This window comes from Alternaria rosae (assembly GCF_020736505.1).
Source record: "Alternaria rosae strain MPI-PUGE-AT-0040 chromosome Unknown BKA58scaffold_9, whole genome shotgun sequence".
NCBI classification, from domain to species: domain Eukaryota; kingdom Fungi; phylum Ascomycota; class Dothideomycetes; order Pleosporales; family Pleosporaceae; genus Alternaria; species Alternaria rosae.
Genome location: NW_025763578.1, coordinates 539,724 through 557,023, shown reverse-complemented (window position 1 = coordinate 557,023; position 17,300 = coordinate 539,724). Strand labels below are relative to the sequence as shown.

Below are 17,300 nucleotides of genomic sequence, written 5' to 3'. Positions count from 1 at the left end.
GCTTGATTGTAAGACACCTCGATAGCTCTGGATCCCCATCTGAACAGGCGACTCGTCCCGCGGATAATTTTGCTTAGCATCCGGTATGCCTCTTGGTGTTCTGCACTCAAGGCTTGGAAGAGCCAACCAAGAGTCCGCTCACGGTAGGTCAAGCTTACCATGCGATGCCAGGACCAGCCAAGATGGATAAATGGGCCTGCGCGCCGGATCTGGAGCTCTGTGACTAGCCCTTACAAAACATTTGTACTGGCGAAGTCGTTTCATGATTTTTCGCATTGGCAGACGTCGATAAGGCTCAGACGGCTTCGATGTACGCATCCGGATAGGGTGTGCAAATGGTTAGGGGGAAGCCACGCTGTGCATACGCGCAAGCGACGAGGCGGGACGGTGTCCAGGTGCACATCGGAGCTATGTTGCAGGCCACGTGCAGCCTTGGCGGCATGCACCGGCGGCAACCATGGAGGTAATCAATTGCGAGGTCGGTGCTCGTACTAATGCGACACATTCAATTTCCTGGGAGGCATATGTGTGTAGAGAATTCCACGCGCCGAGCTGTTGGAATCGACAGTATATTGTTCATGCGCAAGCGAATAGGCTAGTGGGGCCCCTCTTTCCACCGCAGAACGCTCCACCCCGTTCCTCTTTTCGCGTTGTGTATTCATGTCGTGATTGATGGCGCTTAGAGACATGACACCAGGCCTCGCCCTGGCGAAGACAGGCCCCGGTCAGCCGGGACTGCGCAGCTCACTCGATAGCGGATCACACATTTAGCCGGCTACATCTGGTGGTGGCGTTGTGGTGGAATATTGCTAGACGCCAAGCATGCTATTCTTCCTGGGGCGGAGAGCGGAAAGGCGGCACGGTGATGGTTGAGACCTCAGTATGAACATGATTTCAACACTACTCACAGCCTTCATCCCCAAAGTGTGATGTGGCACGGTGCGAAGACTGACCCAGCAGCAACGACGGGCCGGACTTCGAGCCTGTGCTCTTCAGCGCACCTCTGAGCTAATTCACCAGACGGCACAGCACAGTCGCTGCTTGCCATCGTAGAAATTTACTGGGAGGTACAGCGCCTGTGATCGATACACGTTCTGATGGGACGACTCTTCGACAAGATGGTGGGCCACTTAGGTATCCCGAACACGATGCCGACGCAATACTTACCTAGGTACTATCGTCTCCGCCCCCGAGTTTCTGCGACCGAACGAAAGAACGGACCCTCGACTACAGTTCGGCATCGGAAGACATCATGGTATCGAATAACAGAGCCCCAATGAGATGTCAAATCCACTCGAGTACGAGACTCAGCAGAAGATTTGCGCAAGTGAAATTGGCGGGTGTAACGACTGCACAGCCGCCTTCTTGTCGTCGCAATAATACATATCGAGTCGACGGCCTGGTCTCCCTGATTCTTGGCATCTTATGTCAAAAGTAGTGAGGCTTGGTAGAGAAGAAGCTGAAGGATGAATGATTGATGGCGGGAGAGTTTCGTCATGGTGGCTAGAAGAATACATGGCAAGGGCCCTTTCCCGCATGCACGTCTCGCAGCATTTGATGGGCGAACCACGATGAGCTCTGCTGTTTCAAGAAATGTACAGTCAGGAGGTAAGAGAGATTACTACCAACATATAGGCTAGCTAATTACGTACAGCCGATCCAAGCGCTTTGTCCTCGAGCTCTGCTCGTTTATCCGCTTCGGTCTGTTCCTGCTCTCTGGTGCCGCTCGATGTCCTATCTGTGTACTTTGTAAATCCTTCCAGCCAAAAAGGTTGTTTTCACGAAGCTTGGTCGGCTGACGGGTGTGGATAAGCTTTATGAGCTGTTTCGGCACTTTGCCTGTGAACTTCCACTCTATGAGTCTCCCCAAGTTCTCGGCCACCTCCATCGCCATTCGGCTATAATACCCAGAGTGCTCGATGATGACTGCGTTGAACGCGTCGCAGTCCAATATCCGAGATAGCTTGTATTTGTTGAACAGCTCCTCACCCTCGGCAGGGTAGAGGGATAGACCGTCGTCGAGGTAGTTGTGGCCATCCTTAAGAACCAATCTGGTAAGTTCGCCGCAGTGGAAGTTAAGCTTGATGGTACGCAGACCTTTGCATTCGAAAGCAAGTTCTAGATCAGCGTTAACACCACACTCTTCCTTGAAGCAGCTGAGGAACCTGAAGTCCAAGTGACGGACGAGATTAAAGCGGCTTTGATCTGCACTCAGAGATGAGCGTAGAAACTGGTTGTCAACATATGAACAAACCATCATCTGTGAATTCTCGATGGTGGCGGCGACCGTCTCGTCGAACGTTCGGTGCGATGTATAGTAGAACTTGGGAAGAAATTTCGATCGAGCGGGGTTATCATATCTCTTGACGGCCTCGCGCACCTCTGTCACGTTCGTATCGATATCGAGGGCAAGTTTCCAGATCTCGAGGTGGAGTTCAGTAGGCAGGTCGAGGAACCGGTGAAATTTCGGCTTGATGGCAGGGGTTTCGTCGGCGTCTACGATTGCCTCGCTCACTAACGTCCACGGTTTACCTTTAATGTATTTAGGCACTGCATATTGTAAACATAGCTCGTGATTCCGTGCATTCCATAACGACCTACTCTTCTTCGACCTGGGTATCACGCCATGCTTCACTACCTCAGCCCAAGTCTGAAGATCTGAAGATCTGAATGCAAGATACTGGAAGACGGAGTTGCAGTTATCGTTGAGCCCTAAAGGTCGGGAAAGGCCCTCGTATCTAGTTCGAAAGTCGCTGCATTATGCGCGCCGTTCATGCCAAATCGACTGCTGGCTACGGAGAAGGGAAGGAGGAGGACGGGCATGTTTGCGGTTTCCTATACTGTCAAGAAAGGTCCTCGTACTGGAAGAGGGTCAACTTAAATCGTACAGAGAAGTGAATATAAAAACTGGGATGGCTAGATATCGTGGAACCGGGTTTATGAGCGTTTCTTCATATACGTGAAGGCAAGGCTCTACCTGTGCAGACCGGTAGTGAGTGGTAGATCAGACGAAGGAACAAGACTTCTGCTTCCTCGTTGTAGCGGTATGTGCCGGGCAGAGTTTGCGGAATTTCTCATTCGAAAGCATCTTTGTGCATTTGAGTAGTAATTGCGGAAAGTGTGGTTGGCTCGTCGTCTGTGGGCCGTCGCAGTACCATGGGTTGGAGGCGATGGAATCCATCTGCATCTCATCCTTGCAGATATTCGAATCTAGATGTGACCATTTCTTATTCGTCTACGCAAACAGGCAATCTAAAATGTACGGGCGTGCTCTTGCACCACCTTGTCATCTTCGATGACACAGAGATCCACGCCAGCAGTCACACGCAAACTCTCAGTATCGAATAGGAATTCCTCGTCCTTCTTCACAACCTCCAGGTAGAAAGGATCTTTGTACGCCTTCTCAAAATCTTCATATTCCCGCACCCAAAAGTCTGCCATGCCATCGTACGAGAGAGTGGGCATGCTTAGGGGCGCTTTGTGTTTGGATGTAGTATGATACTTGGGGCTGTCAGTACAGCTATATAAGCCGATGAGATACCGAACAAGGAGGGAAGAATGGTGGGAAAGCTGACTTGGACGTATTTGACTATGCCGTGACGTTGGAGCCATGACGTGATGAGAGGACCATGTTTGTTCGCCCAATGGTCATTGAACTCATCTTCGGAAAGCTTAGCATTGCGGTTCGCAAAAACAGTGATGCGTATCAATTCTTCGGTCGACATGGTTACTATTGCTGGAGTTGTCGCAAATGTGGCTGCCCAGGTGGTGTGGCTGAGATGAGGATGCCGGGTCGATGACGCATCACTGCCTGCAGGAACCCTGATCGGCGTCCATCACAAACTCGCCCCACGCACAATTCGATGTGCTTGTTCAGGACTCACGATTCTGAACTACTGATGCGATGTTCATCGGTGCACCTGTCGCTGTAGACCACGTCTCCAATTTGCTTTTGTACCGTACGCCCGATAAGGGTGGAGCTCCACCCCTCCACCCCGCCACTTCACTTTGCGCTCAATCACCAATCGCAAGAACAACCTTGGCTCTGCGACACCACATGAATAAAAGGGCCTTCTCACGTACGGCTAGCGGTAACGCCCGCCATCCGGCGTGGTGTTACCCGGAGCCCCTCATTCAAGGGAACGGCGTTGTTCGGTCGTGGCGGCGGAAGCTATTACCCGACTGCCGCATGACTGAGTAGCGACACTGTCTATCAAAGCACTTCGACTCCTGGGAAGCCTTGATAAACAGTTATCACTTGCTAAGATACGTTACCATCGTGAAGTGTTGAGCCAAAATGACGTCTATCGATCAGCCGCTGAACGGCAAGATACTCCTTATTACAGGGGGTGCATCTGGTACCTATACCACTGTCGATGAAGGAAAGGCGTATCTAACATGAACAGGAATCGGTCTTTGTGTGACAAAGCAAGCACATGATCTCGGCGCTCGCATCCTCGTAGCGGACCTCAAGACAACATCCGATTTCGATACCTTTGCTGCCAACAAGTCAAACCTCCTCTACGTGCAATCCGACGTGACGCGATGGGCCGACTTTGACAAGCTCTTCGAAGCGTGCGAAAAGCAATGGAACGACGTTCCTGATGCATACGCCATCTGCGCGGGACTTTTCGACCCACCCTTTTCCAACTTCTGGCAAGACCCTGAAGATCAAGGGTATAAACAGGTTGAAGTCAATGTGAATCATCCAATCAAACTAACGAGATTGGCTATCCGAAAGAGTCTGGGGAAGGGCAAAAGAGCCAGTGTCTGTATCATCGTAAGTCATACCAACATGTCAGGGTCGACTCGAAGGCCCGTCCTGTGGTCTATGGTGGCATATCTGACACCAGAATAGGCGTCGGTAGCCGGCATATCAGGCAACCTAGCAGCTCCGCTCTACTGTGCGACAAAACACGCTGTCGTGGGCTTCGTCAAGTCTCTTGGGCCATCCGAGTCACTCACTGGCGTCAAGATTACCACTCTCTGTCCTGGCGCCGTGGCGACACCGTTATTCGACGCCGCGAAACTCAAGCAATACTCTGTGACTACAGACAAAGCACTCACACCAGACGCATGCGCGACTAGTCTGTTAGATCTGCTACAGAAGAAAGAGTACCCATGTGGTAGTATACTGGAAATTACTCTTGGAGGGACGAGGCTTATTCCGGAGTGGGGTGTGGAGCCACCGAAAGGTGTGGGCTCGGGACAAGATCTGGATGAGCAATTCATGACGAACATGCTACAGCCTATCAACGACAAGTTAAATGCAGAGAAGGCAAAGGCATGAGGACACATATTGTAAAGGGTTTGAGTGTATTACGTGTGCAATCAGATTTTCGCTACCAGATCGGATTGAACCCACACACAAGGAGAATAGCAAAACCACTTCATACACGGAAATTCCTGAATAAGCCTGTAGCATACATCAATGTGAGAATGTGTAAAGTAGGTAACCGAACGGCAACGTAGGCGCCAGGGTGGTCAGGTTTCTTGATTGAGGTGGAACTCAAACTCGAAAACGCATCCTGAATGCCCTCAGTGTACCCTCAATTCAACCCCAAAATCTCCAGACCCCTGACATCCCCAACTCACAATAGCTTCAAATTCTTAACAACCCCATATACCCTCCTTGCAGTCCCCCAAATCCCTCTCCTGAACCACCTCCTTGACGGCCTGAACATCGCTTCCACAGGCGATATCCCCTCTACATTCTCCTCCCATGTATCTCTTCTCTGCTTCGGTTTCCTCAAACAGTTTGCCGTGAGTGTGCCTCCATTTCTCGGGGATGACAGCTCCGTCGTCTGCATCGTTGTCCTTTGCCCGCGCGACAATGAAGTCGCTGGTGGTAATGAGGGGGAGGGTGCCTATGCCGCTTGGGATGTATGGGCGGGCGACGGGGAAGATGGGGAGGCTGAGCCCGAGGGTGATGAAGAGGGAGAAGATGATGGTTTTGTAATACATCTTGTTGGCTGTGGTGGGATTGTTGTGTGTTGGTATGTTGTTTTGTGTTGTTTTGGTTTTGGTTCTAGTGGTTGGTTTATCACAGTTTTTGAAAGTTTTGGCTTGGGATGTACGATGTCTGCGTGATGATGAGGAGCATGAAGGGGACAGCAGAAGTAGGGTCTTATATAACAATAGGAAAATGCATAGTTTCATCAGAATTCAGTACCATGGTTTAGATGTGGATGGAGTTTCGACTCCACCATGCTCTCCAACCATGGCCCAGCGATTATTCCAGCCATAAAAAGTGCCGCTGGTTGGCGTCACGCAGCGACCGACCAAGGTCTTAGGGTAGCCGGGTTAACTTCGGCTGGTTATTAAAGTGCATCGACGAAGTTATGGTGTCGTGAAGTGGTCGAACGTCTTCCTGTTCCCTACTGTTCTTGCTCTATCTTTCACTTCGCGTTTTCTCTAAATTGCTATCCAGAGTTTACGGAGAAAGTGTCTCCAGTGTCTTGATTCGTCGCCATCCTTGGTTGGTGCAGGCTTCATGTACTGCATTTTTTACCTGCATCTCCAGATTGGCTCTCTCCCCCGCGTACTTCTTGTACAGGAGCTCTCCACTTGGGCACCCGATATGATACCGCTAGCGCTATTCGCCATGGCTCCTAATCTTTCCGGATGCGAGCAGGGTCGTCACTGAGAAGGTTGCAGAAACTTCGAGACGCGCACAACCGGCTCTCGCGTTTGAATCACGAATACTGCATCTAAACCTTGACACCATCTGGGGGTTGCGTTGGAGAATACATAGTTACCAGTCTCGCATGGTTGCAATATTTCTCAGTTTTGTATGCAGCAAGTACAGCACACTTCCAGATGATATTGGTCGTAGCAATCACCGCTGTCTAGCACATCGAAGCTTGTCTTTGCAGACTACTTGACTGAAACGAATAATTACGCGTTATCCATCACAGACCCTAGAAAGACGCGCATGTATTGTGATATTTGTTTGCGCTCACCTTTACTTCCACCTTCACCTCGGAACGGTCTACTTAAACGAGGCGCGAAGCGTGACATCAGTCCGCTAGCTTACTACTTGTAGACGCAGTCTTTTGTCCACAACCGTTACTCCTCCGCAACACTCAACAAAGCCACGCGCAAACATGGCAAACGCTTCGCGCCTTCAGGTCGTAGATGCCGTTCAAAGGCAAGTGCTCCAGACCTTCATGACACACTCATCGGACTGACGATTATTACAGCTGTCTCACCTCGGACAAATACTCTGATCTCACTATCAAGTGTCGAGATGACGTCTACAAAGTCCACAAGGTAATTGTGTGCACACGCGCCGGCTTCTTCGCTGGAGCTATGAGATTCGGTGGCCAGGTATGGAGAGCTTTTCAACGACATGAATGGATCTGACAATCAGCAGGGAGCTCAACATGATGTGGTCGATCTCTCTAAGGACGAGCCCAAAGTCATCGCATCACTCGTACAGTACCTTTACTCCGGCGAGTACGGTAACGACTTCTACAGTGTCACGGAAATCGACCATGCGGAACCGCTCAGCGCTTCGCAGATAATCATCGCGCGAGGCGAGGGATACAGCGCTGTCCATCAACGCAGCTATACGTATGCATTCCCCCCACACTTGCCTGCAGTCATGTTCATCAATCTCGGGGGCGTTGGATGCAAAATGGGTTTTGTGTCCACACCATGTCTGCTCTGTCAACTGCTGCTCAACCTGGAAAGGCTTCATTTGCAAGACATGCTGCAAGGCGCGAGGTCCACCTTCTCAACTCCTCGACCACTCAAAGATGTACGCAATCACCGATAAGTACGTCGTCACTGGCCTCAAAGAGCTGGCCTGCAAAAGCTTCCGGCGTGCTTGCGGTTACTTCTGGAACAGTGACGCTTTCGCCACTGCCATCGACCATGCCTTCTCTTCCACTGTTTCCAAGGACACCGACTTACGGAGCATCATCATTCAGACCATCTCTACGCACATGGCTATTGTCAAGAAGCCAGAGATACAGGCGTTGGTCTTGAAGCACGGCGATCTGGCGATCGGTATACTACTGAAGAAGATGGGCTAGACCAGCTGCGAACACAACAAACCGATGACAGGTATCCTCTAAACTCACTATTGAGAAATTGGACTTCCCAGACAAAAGCTCGGATGCAGATTGATGTTCAGAAAAGCATACCATGGTTACAGTGGGAAAAGGTGGGATGATCGTTCGAATGGGCAACAGCGCAATGGATAGCTCTTGAGTTAGCTAAATGTCATACCAAACAACATGATATCAATCCTCGTCTCTTCCAACGCCTGAACACCTTTACCTATAGCATTACTGCGTGATAGCCCTTAGTCCTTGCAAAGTCAACCCAAACATAACACCCCTCGCAACCCTAGGTTCTTGCAAACAATCAAACACCTTACCCAATGCCTCTCCACTAGCAGCCTGACCCATAACACTCGTAAGCGCTTGCGGCATACCCCTCTCTACAAGCAACTTCCTCGCTTTGACCCTCAACTTCTCCTTCTCCTCTTCGCTCATCTCCTTCGGCCATCCTTTGAGTTCTTCTTCGGTTGGCAGACCGTTCTCTCTAATCTTTCTGATATGGTACGCTAGTCCGGCGTCGGAAGCGTTGCCGTCGAGAACGGTGGTCTGGAGGAGTGATGTGATGGAGGAGAGTTGTGGGTTTCCTGGGCGCAGGAGAAAGGATTTTGCGGCGTTGAGGAGGGTGCGTCGGAGTGTCCAGGCGGAAGAGAGGGTGTAGAGTTCGTTTATGACGGCGAAGAAGAGCTCGATGAGGACGGTGGTTTCGGGCTCGGATAGTGGCGTGTGGGTGGGTGATTTGCGTGGTTTCAAAGATTTGGCAGGGGATGAGGTTAGTGATGTAGCTGATGGTCGGCGAGGTAGTGAGGGCACGGAGTCTGTTGATGGCCGCGAAGGCTTTTGGGGTTGTATTGGCTCTGGTTGATTGCGCATGGTGCTGTAGTCGTCGGAGATTTCGCTAGGCATTGGCGGTAAATTGATTAGTTGATCACCTCCCATCATGGGGCTGAGATCTTCAATCTTCTCGCGCGTGCTCGGTGCGCGGCTATTGCTTCGTGAGCCGTATCTGGAAGACCTCCCCGAACGCTTGCCATCGCCGTCAGGATTGTATGATGGCCGACGTTCCATGGGCGCCTCGCGTCCTGGCTGCTGGTCGATGACGGGCGAGTGGGGATCGCGTACAGAGTCCATCGAAGTACGTTTGGTCACTAGAGATAACGTGCTCGGCGATCGAATATGCGTGGGTAGTTCGGAGACGGTCGACTCGGCCCTGCTTTGCCGCGTTTGGATTGGCGCTGTGTTGGATGATGTACGGCTCAGAGGACTTCCGGACGTGTTCGCACTGGCGGCGTTGCTGATCGACTCGCGGTTCTTCTTTCCTCCTCCCAGTGGTGATGCTACACTGCCTAGTACGCCTGTGACTCCACCGAAGAGAGCTTTGCCACCGCCAGCAACCTCTTTCGGCGCTTTTGAAAGTACACCCATCATCCCTTTACCCACTGAATCGAAGGTCTGGCCGGCCCACCCGATTCCTGGGAAGCCACCACCAGGGGTCTTTCCTGATCCCAGTTCCTTGTCCAAGAAGCGCTTCATTCCTTCGCTTTCAGCAAGTGGTTGGTACTTGACAGCGTCGTTGAGATAACGCTCCAGTTCTCCACGCAACGACGCCTTGGTGTGACCTTTCCACGGTGGCAGTGTAGCGTGTGCTTCGTTGAAGCCAGAAGTTCCGGTGATAGCTGCTATCCGACGTATGACTTCGTGTAATGTCTCGAACTCGGCGTACTTGCGTGCTGTCATCCACCCGGTGTGATGATTTGACTTTGGCTCAATCTGGATCAGATACTCTGCTGTCGGCTTGGCCTTGATCGTACCCTTTTCTCCCGGCATGCTGTCATCAAAGATGGACATTGTGCTGTTGTGCAACGTTAATGGTGGTGGTCTTTCTGCGGGTGGGTTGTCCATAAGCGCAGTAGGCGGCTGGGGCATCACAAGCTGATCGAAGCTTGTGAAAGCCTTCTTGACCTCCTGAGCCGGTGGGTCTTCAGAACTCCTTGGCGGTGAAGCTGGTGTTGTCTCTGAGAACGACCGGCCGGAGAGTCCTGAAATGGCCAAGTCTGAGTGCTCAACATCGCCATGCGCTTCGCCCTCGGAAGACGAGGGGGTGACTATGCCCTGGGTAGTACTCTCGGACTGGTCATCGTTCAGGGTCGATGTAGACGCGCTTTGCTTTTGTTGCTCCTTTAGTCGCTTTGCGTCTTCCTCGGCAATCATCTGGCTCAGGAGCTGCGCTTCCCTCATCGCATCGTCCATAGCTTCTTGCGCCTTGCTCATGACACGCTTGTGCTCCCTCTTTTCAGCTGTGGTCGTTGTTCCTGCACCGGCCAACTCGTTCTCTGCGTTCTCTTTGACGCTCTGCAATTGTTCAGACGAACCCTCGACGCCTGCGTCAATAGCATTGAGAAGCTCAGGTTCGCCCTCTTCCAGAAGATATACAATCCACCCGTTGATCCACTCTGGCTTGGAGCAGCTTACGACAATCATCTCAAGTATAAGCTTCGCGAGGATTTGGTGCAGGAATAACCGGGCTGGCACGCAATTGTCTGGGGTAGGTGATGGTCAGCGCACGCGACTGTGGATACAATGTAGACTTTACTCACATGTCTTTGGTTCCAGATAGTTCTGTAGGATGTCCTCAGCAGCCACACTGAACTGCTTCGTCTGGTAGTCTGGGTCCAGGATGTTCGCTAGGGTGCTATCCCGCCTCATCTTGAGATATATATCGACCGCTTCGATTGGCACATCACCGGGCGACGCTTGGATTGCGGCGGCGATCTCCTGCAGTAGTATGATCATGAAAGAGGATGAGCGCGTCACGAAGTCAAGGAAATTGTCGGCTGGTCGCTTTCGGGAGAGGTGTGCAGATATGGAAAGCACGAAGGCCGTCAGAGTTTGGCGGCACGAGTTCGGGAAAGTGTCTTCGGAAGGCAGTAGGGGTGAGTACCACCACCTGCGTTGTATTAGAACAGTATCTAGGCACTGCGCGGAGGACATACTTGACATAGTCACGAATGACTGCATCCGTCAACTCCGTCAGCGCAGCGGCAGTCTCTGGCTTGAAGTCTGAGTAGTCGAGCGTCTTGCCGGAGTACAGCTGCACATTGAAGTCGTAGCCGTCGTCTCCGGACTTGCCCTTGTCTGGTGTCTTGTCGTTCCGCCAGTCGAGGACGCGCTGGGCGATGTCGACGGCCAACTCTCGCTTCCGCGCGTCGGCGCTCTTTCCCTGTGTCTCCTTGTTGTCGCCATGATGCCCCTCCCACGTCGCGTGGAGGACTACGCCACCTACAACGCCTATGAGGACCAGCCCGACGCGGCCGAGAATGAGATATGTGCCTGCGCCGAGGCCCGCGAGACAGGCGCCCAGCGTCTCATTGCTGGCAGTCGCCAAGAAGTGCAAGGTGCGATCTGTGAGAGCCTTGAGGTCAAATGGAGGCGCGCCTGCCTCTGCCTTTGTTGCTTCCGGCGTCACGGCGGTGCTATCGCCGAGCGAGTCATGGTGGTGGTCGAGTGCGGAGGAGGGCGGGCTCGGGGGTGGTGCTATGGGGTCGCTCATGGTGGTTGTGTGTAGGCGAACATTGGGGTCTGCAGTACGTGAGGAAGTCGTGGCCTGCAGTGAAGCATGGTCCGGTGCGACAGACTGGCTATGTGGCGTCCCCTGCCGCTGACACTGGCGTACTGGCCGTTTCACAGCTGCCGCTTGTTGATCGCAGGGCGAGCGCTGAATAGTATTGCCGACCCCGCCGCCCATTGCATCGCTATTTTCAAACCGCCCCATGATTCCGATCTTCACACTTCCACGCGTCACTTCTCCCGCATCCGTATCAGCCATGTCCAGCGACGCAGCCAACGACCCCGAGATCCTCGCTCATGTCCAGCAGTTCTGGGAGGGCCGCAAGCCTAGCAGTCCCATTTACCAGTTTCTGCTCGACGACATCAAGCTGACCTATGCCTCCAAAGGCGTCGTGCGCGCACAGCTGCCGCTTACCAAGAACCACGTGAACACTCACGGAAGCATCCATGGCTCCGTCTCCGCGACACTGATAGACTGGGTCGGTGGCATTGCTATCGCAGCTTGGGATAATCGAAGCAAGGCAGGAGTGTCGACAGACATTCACATCTCGTATCTGAGCGGGGCTAAGGATGGTGACACCATTGAAATCGAGGGCAGAGCAGGAAAGGTTGGCGGAACCCTCGCTTTCACCACAGCGACCATCTGGAAGCTTGTCGATGGCAAGCAAGGTCCAATTGTAGCCACTGGATCACACACCAAGTTCATAAAGATATGAACCTTTGTATGACACGCCATCTTCTTTGAGATCTCGGCCTGCGCTCCATGGTCGATCGAGCTCACTCGGATCGCGAAGATTGACTGACCCTCTCGCTACCATTCCGCGCCTAGCTTTACAGCGACGACAGCATGGGCATGTGGGAGGGTCCTACACACTGTAGATGACCCCCAATATCATGAGTAGTCACGACTTTTCGATCAAGGGCATGTTTGCTGTCCCAGTATTAGGTGTGATGAGCTTCCTACATTTTGTTGTCAAACTGCCAAGGTTTTCCTAGGAGTGTGCATGTTCTAGGCAGGGCCGATGTCACAGGTTCCTACGAACAAAAGCTGGGTTTTCAACACCAGGTATCGACATCGCGAGAGCGGGACACGCGTCGGGTATATTAGCGCCACACCCACGAGCCACACTCGGCCCGTGTCAGCCAATCACAACACGCCTGAGCCACACATCCAACGCGCCAAGCTTCCTGGTTTCCCCGTGAACCCACAGACTATGCCACAAAGACAAGCAGGAGGGGCTGCAATCTTGGAGTGCAAAGAATCAAGGATCATGTGTCTTGAAATTAAGCCCATGGCGTATGTCATATGGTAGAATGGTACTAGCTCTGACGTCGACGTACCTGTAGACAATGGTATAGACATGGGAGAATAGACTTCTTACCTCTATAAGAACTCCACAGTATTCGTAGCACATGCGACGACACACCAATATCCAAAACTATCCCTTACTGAAGACCAGCTCAATCTCAAAAGTCTGCTCTACTTTGATCAGTCACATCACATTGAGGACACGCACTCACAACTCAACACTGAATTCCCTTATAAAAAGCGTCTTATCAACGAGCACTATCAACGCTACCTCGGCTTTGTATTGAGCGTCTTCCCATACTACGTCAACACTAAGCCACACATACTACAGCAAAAAAATGGGCTGCACACCCTCCCGCCCCCGCCGCTTCGATGGCACTGGAACCTCCTACATCGACCATCCCCCAAGCAGACACAGCACTGGCGACATGGGAACGAAACACTGCCGACGGAACGGCAGTGTGGCCGGTTCTAGCACGATTGGAACAAGCATGGGACACAGTGGCATGAGCGGCAGACATGGTGGTATGAGCAGCAGCGGTATAAGCAGTGGTACAGGCATGGGCCGTTCAGGTCGCACAAGTGGAGGTATGAGTAGTGGAATGGGTATGGGGCGTTCGAGCAGGTCGGGGGGAGGTCTGGGTGGGATGACGTCGGGGTTTGGGAGGAGCCGGAGATGTTAGTTAGTCGAGAGTGGCAAACGGTGTTGAAGGGTGAGCATACGAGACGATTGGGAGGAAGGTGGAGGAGGGATGTGGAGTGAGTGGGTATTATACTGTGTGTTTTAGGTGTTTCTGCAGCGCCGTAGTTCATCATCTTAATCATTCCTGATCGCTGTAAAGCTATCTAGGTATCGACAAGACCCTATGCTGCGTGGCCTTGGCCATCCTCGGCTACAGCTCGATAGTACTACCCCACGTGAACCCATCTACATGGCGGTGCCAAACTTGACCCTAGCCCTCTGCCACATGCCGCCTATGGCAGGCCAAGCCTGGACGTCGAACCCGTCCTCAGCTAAACTGTCAACGAGATCACCACCAAAGCCCGTCAAGTCCAACATCAGCGTCTGGAAGAACTTCAAGCGCATAAGTTGGTTGATGTCAGGTTTCAGTAGCTCGAGAACAGCCTGGCGCAACATATCGTTCCCATCTATAGTGTTGCGCCAGACAAGAACTAGAGAGTCGAGGAAAGAATTGAGAACCGATGAGACAGGGTCGGCGTCGGGGTGCTTGTGATCGACCTCGGCAGAGTTGTGGGAAAAGTCGGTTGGGTCTTCGCCGGAGGGCAGACCCATACTGAGGACCATTTTGACGATGTTAATGTACTCTCCGATAGCGTGGTTGCATAGCTTGGCGACGTCGTACTTGTTTCCGACAACGTACGCGTGCACGTGGAGGTCCAGAAGGGTGATGCTCTCGTACTCTAGTCGCATGTTGGGGTTGAAGATGTAGATGCCGTCTTGAATGTACTGGATCATGGCTGCGATGGCGTAGGGGAAGTCGTCGCGGAGGCGGATGCAGCGTGTTTGACCTTCCTTTTGACGTCGTTAGCAATGAACGATGTGCTGAGTGCAGAATGAATACTTGCAATAGATGGACCGTCTAGCATCGGTGCGAAGAAGCGAGACTCAGCACATAAGAGGTACTTGTCGAGCTTCATGATCTGCTTGCCCTTGTCGAAGGAGATCATGACGTCGTCCTTCTGGATCTCAGAGAAACAGCTTCATGGTCGTTAGTCTTGATTGTTCTCGTATACTACGAAGATGGCGGCTACTTACTATTGAAGATCGGTCGTCTGCATGACAAAGACGCTGGTACGGACAGCATTAATATCGACAGCGGACTGCGACGCCAAGTCGGGCAGATACCTGCGAGGCGGATCTAGCAGTGAAAGAGTCTGGAAGTGAAGCGCACTCGGAGTCAGTGGACCCACGTCTCTGACCGGATCCTCGAAGATGATAGGGCCAGCTTCGTTGGAATATACACCCAACACCTGTTCCAGCGGCGAACTTGAGCCTTGGTCTATGTCCATGTGAGGAGTAGTGTAAGTCTGTTCGAAGACATTACCGGCGACAGGCACTTCGGATAGGCCACGAAGAGATGAAGTACGTGGAGGAAGCAAAAGACGATGTTTGAAGTCGTCGAAGGGCTTGGCAAGCTCGTCCTGGGCGGGCAAATATGGTGTCTCATTTTCTTTGTCGGGACCGAACGAAAATGTAGGCGCGTAGAAGATTTGTGGTGTCGAAGCAGCAGACGAAGCAGCGACACTGCGTAGGGCCTTGCGGTGTGGGTGACTCGACAGATTTGAAGCACCTTGGAAAGCATTGCCGAAGGCACGCTTGCGATCTTGCTGGTTCATGTTGACTTGCTGTTAATATTCGCTGCCGTTATATTGAGTCGCCTGTGGAGGATAGTTAGGACGGAGATCCTCTCCGAAGCGATTTTCGGTATTTATACACCCATGAGAAGTGGAGTGAGTGAGAAACGAGGGGACCGCGTCGTCATCGGGGAGAAATTCTGGTAGCAATCACCCCGATTCGGTGGTGAACGTGAGCGTCTGTCAAGTCCATACATTCTATTGTCGAGCCAATGAATTGAGGACGGTGGACACATCTTCCAGTGAGGCGTGAAAACTGTAGGCCCAATGTAATCTCGGAACTAGTCAACACTGGTAGCGCGCTTGCCTAGTTGTCGAAAGCGGCACACTGGCTCGGCTCCTTTCACTGTCACCGAGACGGTCTCTACCGGTCGTACGCTATTTCCAGCGAGATGCCATCTCGTCGAACAGGTCCGCTCTGAAGTCCGGTAGCTCGTCCATTGACTCGTATACAAGCGCCATAGTTCTGCCCGTACCATGTATGAAGGCTTGCACGTGGTCAGCGCAGAGCTTGATCGCCACCCTCTTGAGATCTTCTGCATTGGCTGTTCGCTCAGGTGCGTAAATAGCACGAATTGCATGCAGTAGTTGCTGTTCCTCGCCATCGACCACCTTGGCCGCGAGGTCCTCGAATTTCTTGAGTGCGAGTGCCTTCAAGCCGGCTATCCCGTATCGCTCTGCAAGCATATACACGTCAACATGAGAGCGCAGAGTGACGTCCTCGGGTACAACAAGGTCTGAGCCAGCTAATTGATCCGTGTAATCCAGTTGGTAGCAGTACTGCATCATGGCTGCGACGGCTGCTGGGTCGTCGGCGCTCAGATCGATAATACCTTTTGACGATTTCTGCTCGAGTCAGTGGGGTTGAGAATAGAGAAATGAGTGAACATACGGGCGACATAACAACTGCGCAGACCCGTGCAAACCATCGCGAATGATAGCACATGATCGACCTATCGACGTGGTAAACATCCCGCTTAGATCGCACCACTAGATCAGAGCACTGCCACTCCGCAGCAGGTGGTGAATTCGAGGTGGCAACGGTCATGGGCGAAGACGGAGTAGGCGTTACAGAAGCTGAAGTGGGCAATGCTTCGGCTTGCTTTGGGCGAACGTCTTGGGGCTTGTTCTTCTGTAAGAAAAGTCGGGCTATTGAGCTGTTCGAGATAGTCTTGCGATGCTTGGGACGGCGATTTTGGTCGCTGATTGAAGGAGTGGAAGAGGCTGCAGTTGAAATTGAGGCGTTGGAACTCGTGGAGGACGTCCGATGGAGACAGCCGAAGGATGCGTCGGAAGAAGCTATACTATGTCTTTGCGAAAGTTCATTGCGAACTACGCTGCCTCGCTTCGAGCCATATATAGCAGAAGGATCCAGACTAGACAAGTAAGCAATTGCGACATTGAACGTCAACATAAACACTCACACATGGCTACTAACGATGACAGGAGTTACAAACATCTCGGTAGTATTTGGCAGGTGCAAGGATACCACGTAAAAGCTCGCGCTGCAGGTATCTTTCGAGGCTTACTTGGACTGTGCGGTTATTGCGACAATGTCAGAGGTCACAGATGAGACCACGTCCCTGCAGCACCGCTGCTGTATATACGCATTTACAACACCGCCCTCTGGGCGCTCAGAACTTAAACAACTCATGACCACATGGACAGAAGGGTAAAGCTCAGGAAGAAAACCACCTAGCTTCCGGCACTGATGGGTGCAAAAGAAGCGTTTTGATATGAAACTCGTCAACTGCACCAATGAAAGGTTGTAAGTATATTAGCCGTAGCCCCAGATGGACCAGGATCATGAGTCTTATCGATAGTGTTTAATACCGAAGGTGCATACTCGTGGAACGAGAACAGCCGAACGCTGGAAGATTGTGGGGTAGCCGCATGGCATTCTCAAAAGCAGTCAGCAGACTGTAGCTGAAACGGGTGTTCTTCTTTATTTCGCATGGCACTTGTCCCAAAAAGACAGGTGC

The 17,300-nt window shown here is 52.2% G+C and overlaps 9 protein-coding genes across 9 annotated transcripts; 4 read left to right on the top strand and 5 right to left on the bottom strand.

Moving 5' to 3' along the window:
• Positions 1 to 1,636: 1,636 nt before the first annotated feature.
• Positions 1,637 to 3,725, bottom strand: BKA58DRAFT_472080 (EthD domain-containing protein; the record flags this gene model as incomplete). Its single annotated transcript, XM_046175262.1, has 3 exons — positions 1,637 to 2,550; positions 3,264 to 3,501; positions 3,576 to 3,725. The coding sequence occupies 3 exons, from the start codon at positions 3,723 to 3,725 to the stop codon at positions 1,637 to 1,639; spliced, it is 1,302 nt and encodes a 433-aa protein (XP_046021853.1).
• Positions 3,726 to 3,955: 230 nt separating this feature from the next.
• Positions 3,956 to 5,559, top strand: BKA58DRAFT_234979 (uncharacterized protein). The gene is made up of 3 exons (XM_046166566.1): positions 3,956 to 4,358; positions 4,407 to 4,780; positions 4,859 to 5,559. The coding sequence occupies exons 1-3, from the start codon at positions 4,298 to 4,300 to the stop codon at positions 5,288 to 5,290; spliced, it is 867 nt and encodes a 288-aa protein (XP_046021852.1). The 5' UTR covers positions 3,956 to 4,297; the 3' UTR covers positions 5,291 to 5,559.
• A 51-nt stretch (positions 5,560 to 5,610) lies between these two features.
• BKA58DRAFT_442969 (uncharacterized protein) lies at positions 5,611 to 5,964 on the bottom strand (the record flags this gene model as incomplete). The annotated part of the gene is made up of 1 exon (XM_046173945.1): positions 5,611 to 5,964. One exon carries the CDS (start codon positions 5,962 to 5,964, stop codon positions 5,611 to 5,613), a length of 354 nt encoding a protein of 117 aa, XP_046021851.1.
• Positions 5,965 to 7,090: 1,126 nt separating this feature from the next.
• Positions 7,091 to 8,166, top strand: BKA58DRAFT_462356 (uncharacterized protein). The gene is made up of 4 exons (XM_046174844.1): positions 7,091 to 7,150; positions 7,203 to 7,329; positions 7,373 to 7,648; positions 7,710 to 8,166. Exons 1-4 carry the CDS (start codon positions 7,107 to 7,109, stop codon positions 8,037 to 8,039), a joined length of 777 nt encoding a protein of 258 aa, XP_046021850.1. The 5' UTR covers positions 7,091 to 7,106; the 3' UTR covers positions 8,040 to 8,166.
• Positions 8,034 to 11,831, bottom strand: BKA58DRAFT_391040 (PXA domain-containing protein). Its single transcript, XM_046170879.1, has 3 exons — positions 11,060 to 11,831; positions 10,664 to 11,013; positions 8,034 to 10,606 (listed from the first exon to the last, which is right to left on the bottom strand). Exons 1-3 carry the CDS (start codon positions 11,809 to 11,811, stop codon positions 8,295 to 8,297), a joined length of 3,414 nt encoding a protein of 1,137 aa, XP_046021849.1. The 5' UTR covers positions 11,812 to 11,831; the 3' UTR covers positions 8,034 to 8,294.
• A 59-nt stretch (positions 11,832 to 11,890) lies between these two features.
• BKA58DRAFT_322768 (HotDog domain-containing protein) lies at positions 11,891 to 12,349 on the top strand (the record flags this gene model as incomplete). The annotated part of the gene is made up of 1 exon (XM_046167872.1): positions 11,891 to 12,349. One exon carries the CDS (start codon positions 11,891 to 11,893, stop codon positions 12,347 to 12,349), a length of 459 nt encoding a protein of 152 aa, XP_046021848.1.
• Positions 12,350 to 13,280: 931 nt separating this feature from the next.
• Positions 13,281 to 13,625, top strand: BKA58DRAFT_404703 (uncharacterized protein; the record flags this gene model as incomplete). The annotated part of the gene is made up of 1 exon (XM_046171863.1): positions 13,281 to 13,625. One exon carries the CDS (start codon positions 13,281 to 13,283, stop codon positions 13,623 to 13,625), a length of 345 nt encoding a protein of 114 aa, XP_046021847.1.
• Positions 13,626 to 13,870: 245 nt separating this feature from the next.
• Positions 13,871 to 14,973, bottom strand: BKA58DRAFT_322552 (uncharacterized protein; the record flags this gene model as incomplete). Its single annotated transcript, XM_046167856.1, has 3 exons — positions 13,871 to 14,472; positions 14,526 to 14,662; positions 14,720 to 14,973. 3 exons carry the CDS (start codon positions 14,971 to 14,973, stop codon positions 13,871 to 13,873), a joined length of 993 nt encoding a protein of 330 aa, XP_046021846.1.
• A 525-nt stretch (positions 14,974 to 15,498) lies between these two features.
• Positions 15,499 to 16,960, bottom strand: BKA58DRAFT_234946 (uncharacterized protein). Its single transcript, XM_046166565.1, has 3 exons — positions 16,743 to 16,960; positions 16,211 to 16,694; positions 15,499 to 16,164 (listed from the first exon to the last, which is right to left on the bottom strand). The coding sequence occupies exons 1-3, from the start codon at positions 16,775 to 16,777 to the stop codon at positions 15,697 to 15,699; spliced, it is 987 nt and encodes a 328-aa protein (XP_046021845.1). The 5' UTR covers positions 16,778 to 16,960; the 3' UTR covers positions 15,499 to 15,696.
• Between the last annotated feature and the right edge of the window lie 340 nt (positions 16,961 to 17,300).

Excerpts from the sequence above, each read along its gene's own strand:
- BKA58DRAFT_234979 (XM_046166566.1), top strand. The coding sequence starts at position 4,298 with ATGACGTCTATCGATCAGCCGCTGAACGGCAAGATACTCCTTATTACA. Across the intron at positions 4,359-4,406 it reads TATTACAGGGGGTGCATCTG|GAATCGGTCTTTGTGTGACA; the intron begins GTACCTATACCA and ends TAACATGAACAG. Across the intron at positions 4,781-4,858 it reads GAGCCAGTGTCTGTATCATC|GCGTCGGTAGCCGGCATATC; the intron begins GTAAGTCATACC and ends ACACCAGAATAG.
- BKA58DRAFT_234946 (XM_046166565.1), bottom strand. The coding sequence starts at position 16,777 with ATGTTTGTAACTCCTGTCATCGTTAGTAGCCATGT. Across the intron at positions 16,695-16,742 it reads GTCATCGTTAGTAGCCATGT|TCTGGATCCTTCTGCTATAT; the intron begins GTGAGTGTTTAT and ends TTACTTGTCTAG. Across the intron at positions 16,165-16,210 it reads GCGCAGTTGTTATGTCGCCC|AAATCGTCAAAAGGTATTAT; the intron begins GTATGTTCACTC and ends TGACTCGAGCAG.
- BKA58DRAFT_391040 (XM_046170879.1), bottom strand. The coding sequence starts at position 11,811 with ATGGGCGGCGGGGTCGGCAATACTATTCAGCGCTCGCCCTGCGATCAA. Across the intron at positions 11,014-11,059 it reads GTCATTCGTGACTATGTCAA|GTGGTGGTACTCACCCCTAC; the intron begins GTATGTCCTCCG and ends AATACAACGCAG. Across the intron at positions 10,607-10,663 it reads CTATCTGGAACCAAAGACAT|ACAATTGCGTGCCAGCCCGG; the intron begins GTGAGTAAAGTC and ends CACCTACCCCAG.
- BKA58DRAFT_462356 (XM_046174844.1), top strand. The coding sequence starts at position 7,107 with ATGGCAAACGCTTCGCGCCTTCAGGTCGTAGATGCCGTTCAAAG. Across the intron at positions 7,151-7,202 it reads GTCGTAGATGCCGTTCAAAG|CTGTCTCACCTCGGACAAAT; the intron begins GCAAGTGCTCCA and ends CGATTATTACAG. Across the intron at positions 7,649-7,709 it reads TTGGATGCAAAATGGGTTTT|ACATGCTGCAAGGCGCGAGG; the intron begins GTGTCCACACCA and ends TTCATTTGCAAG.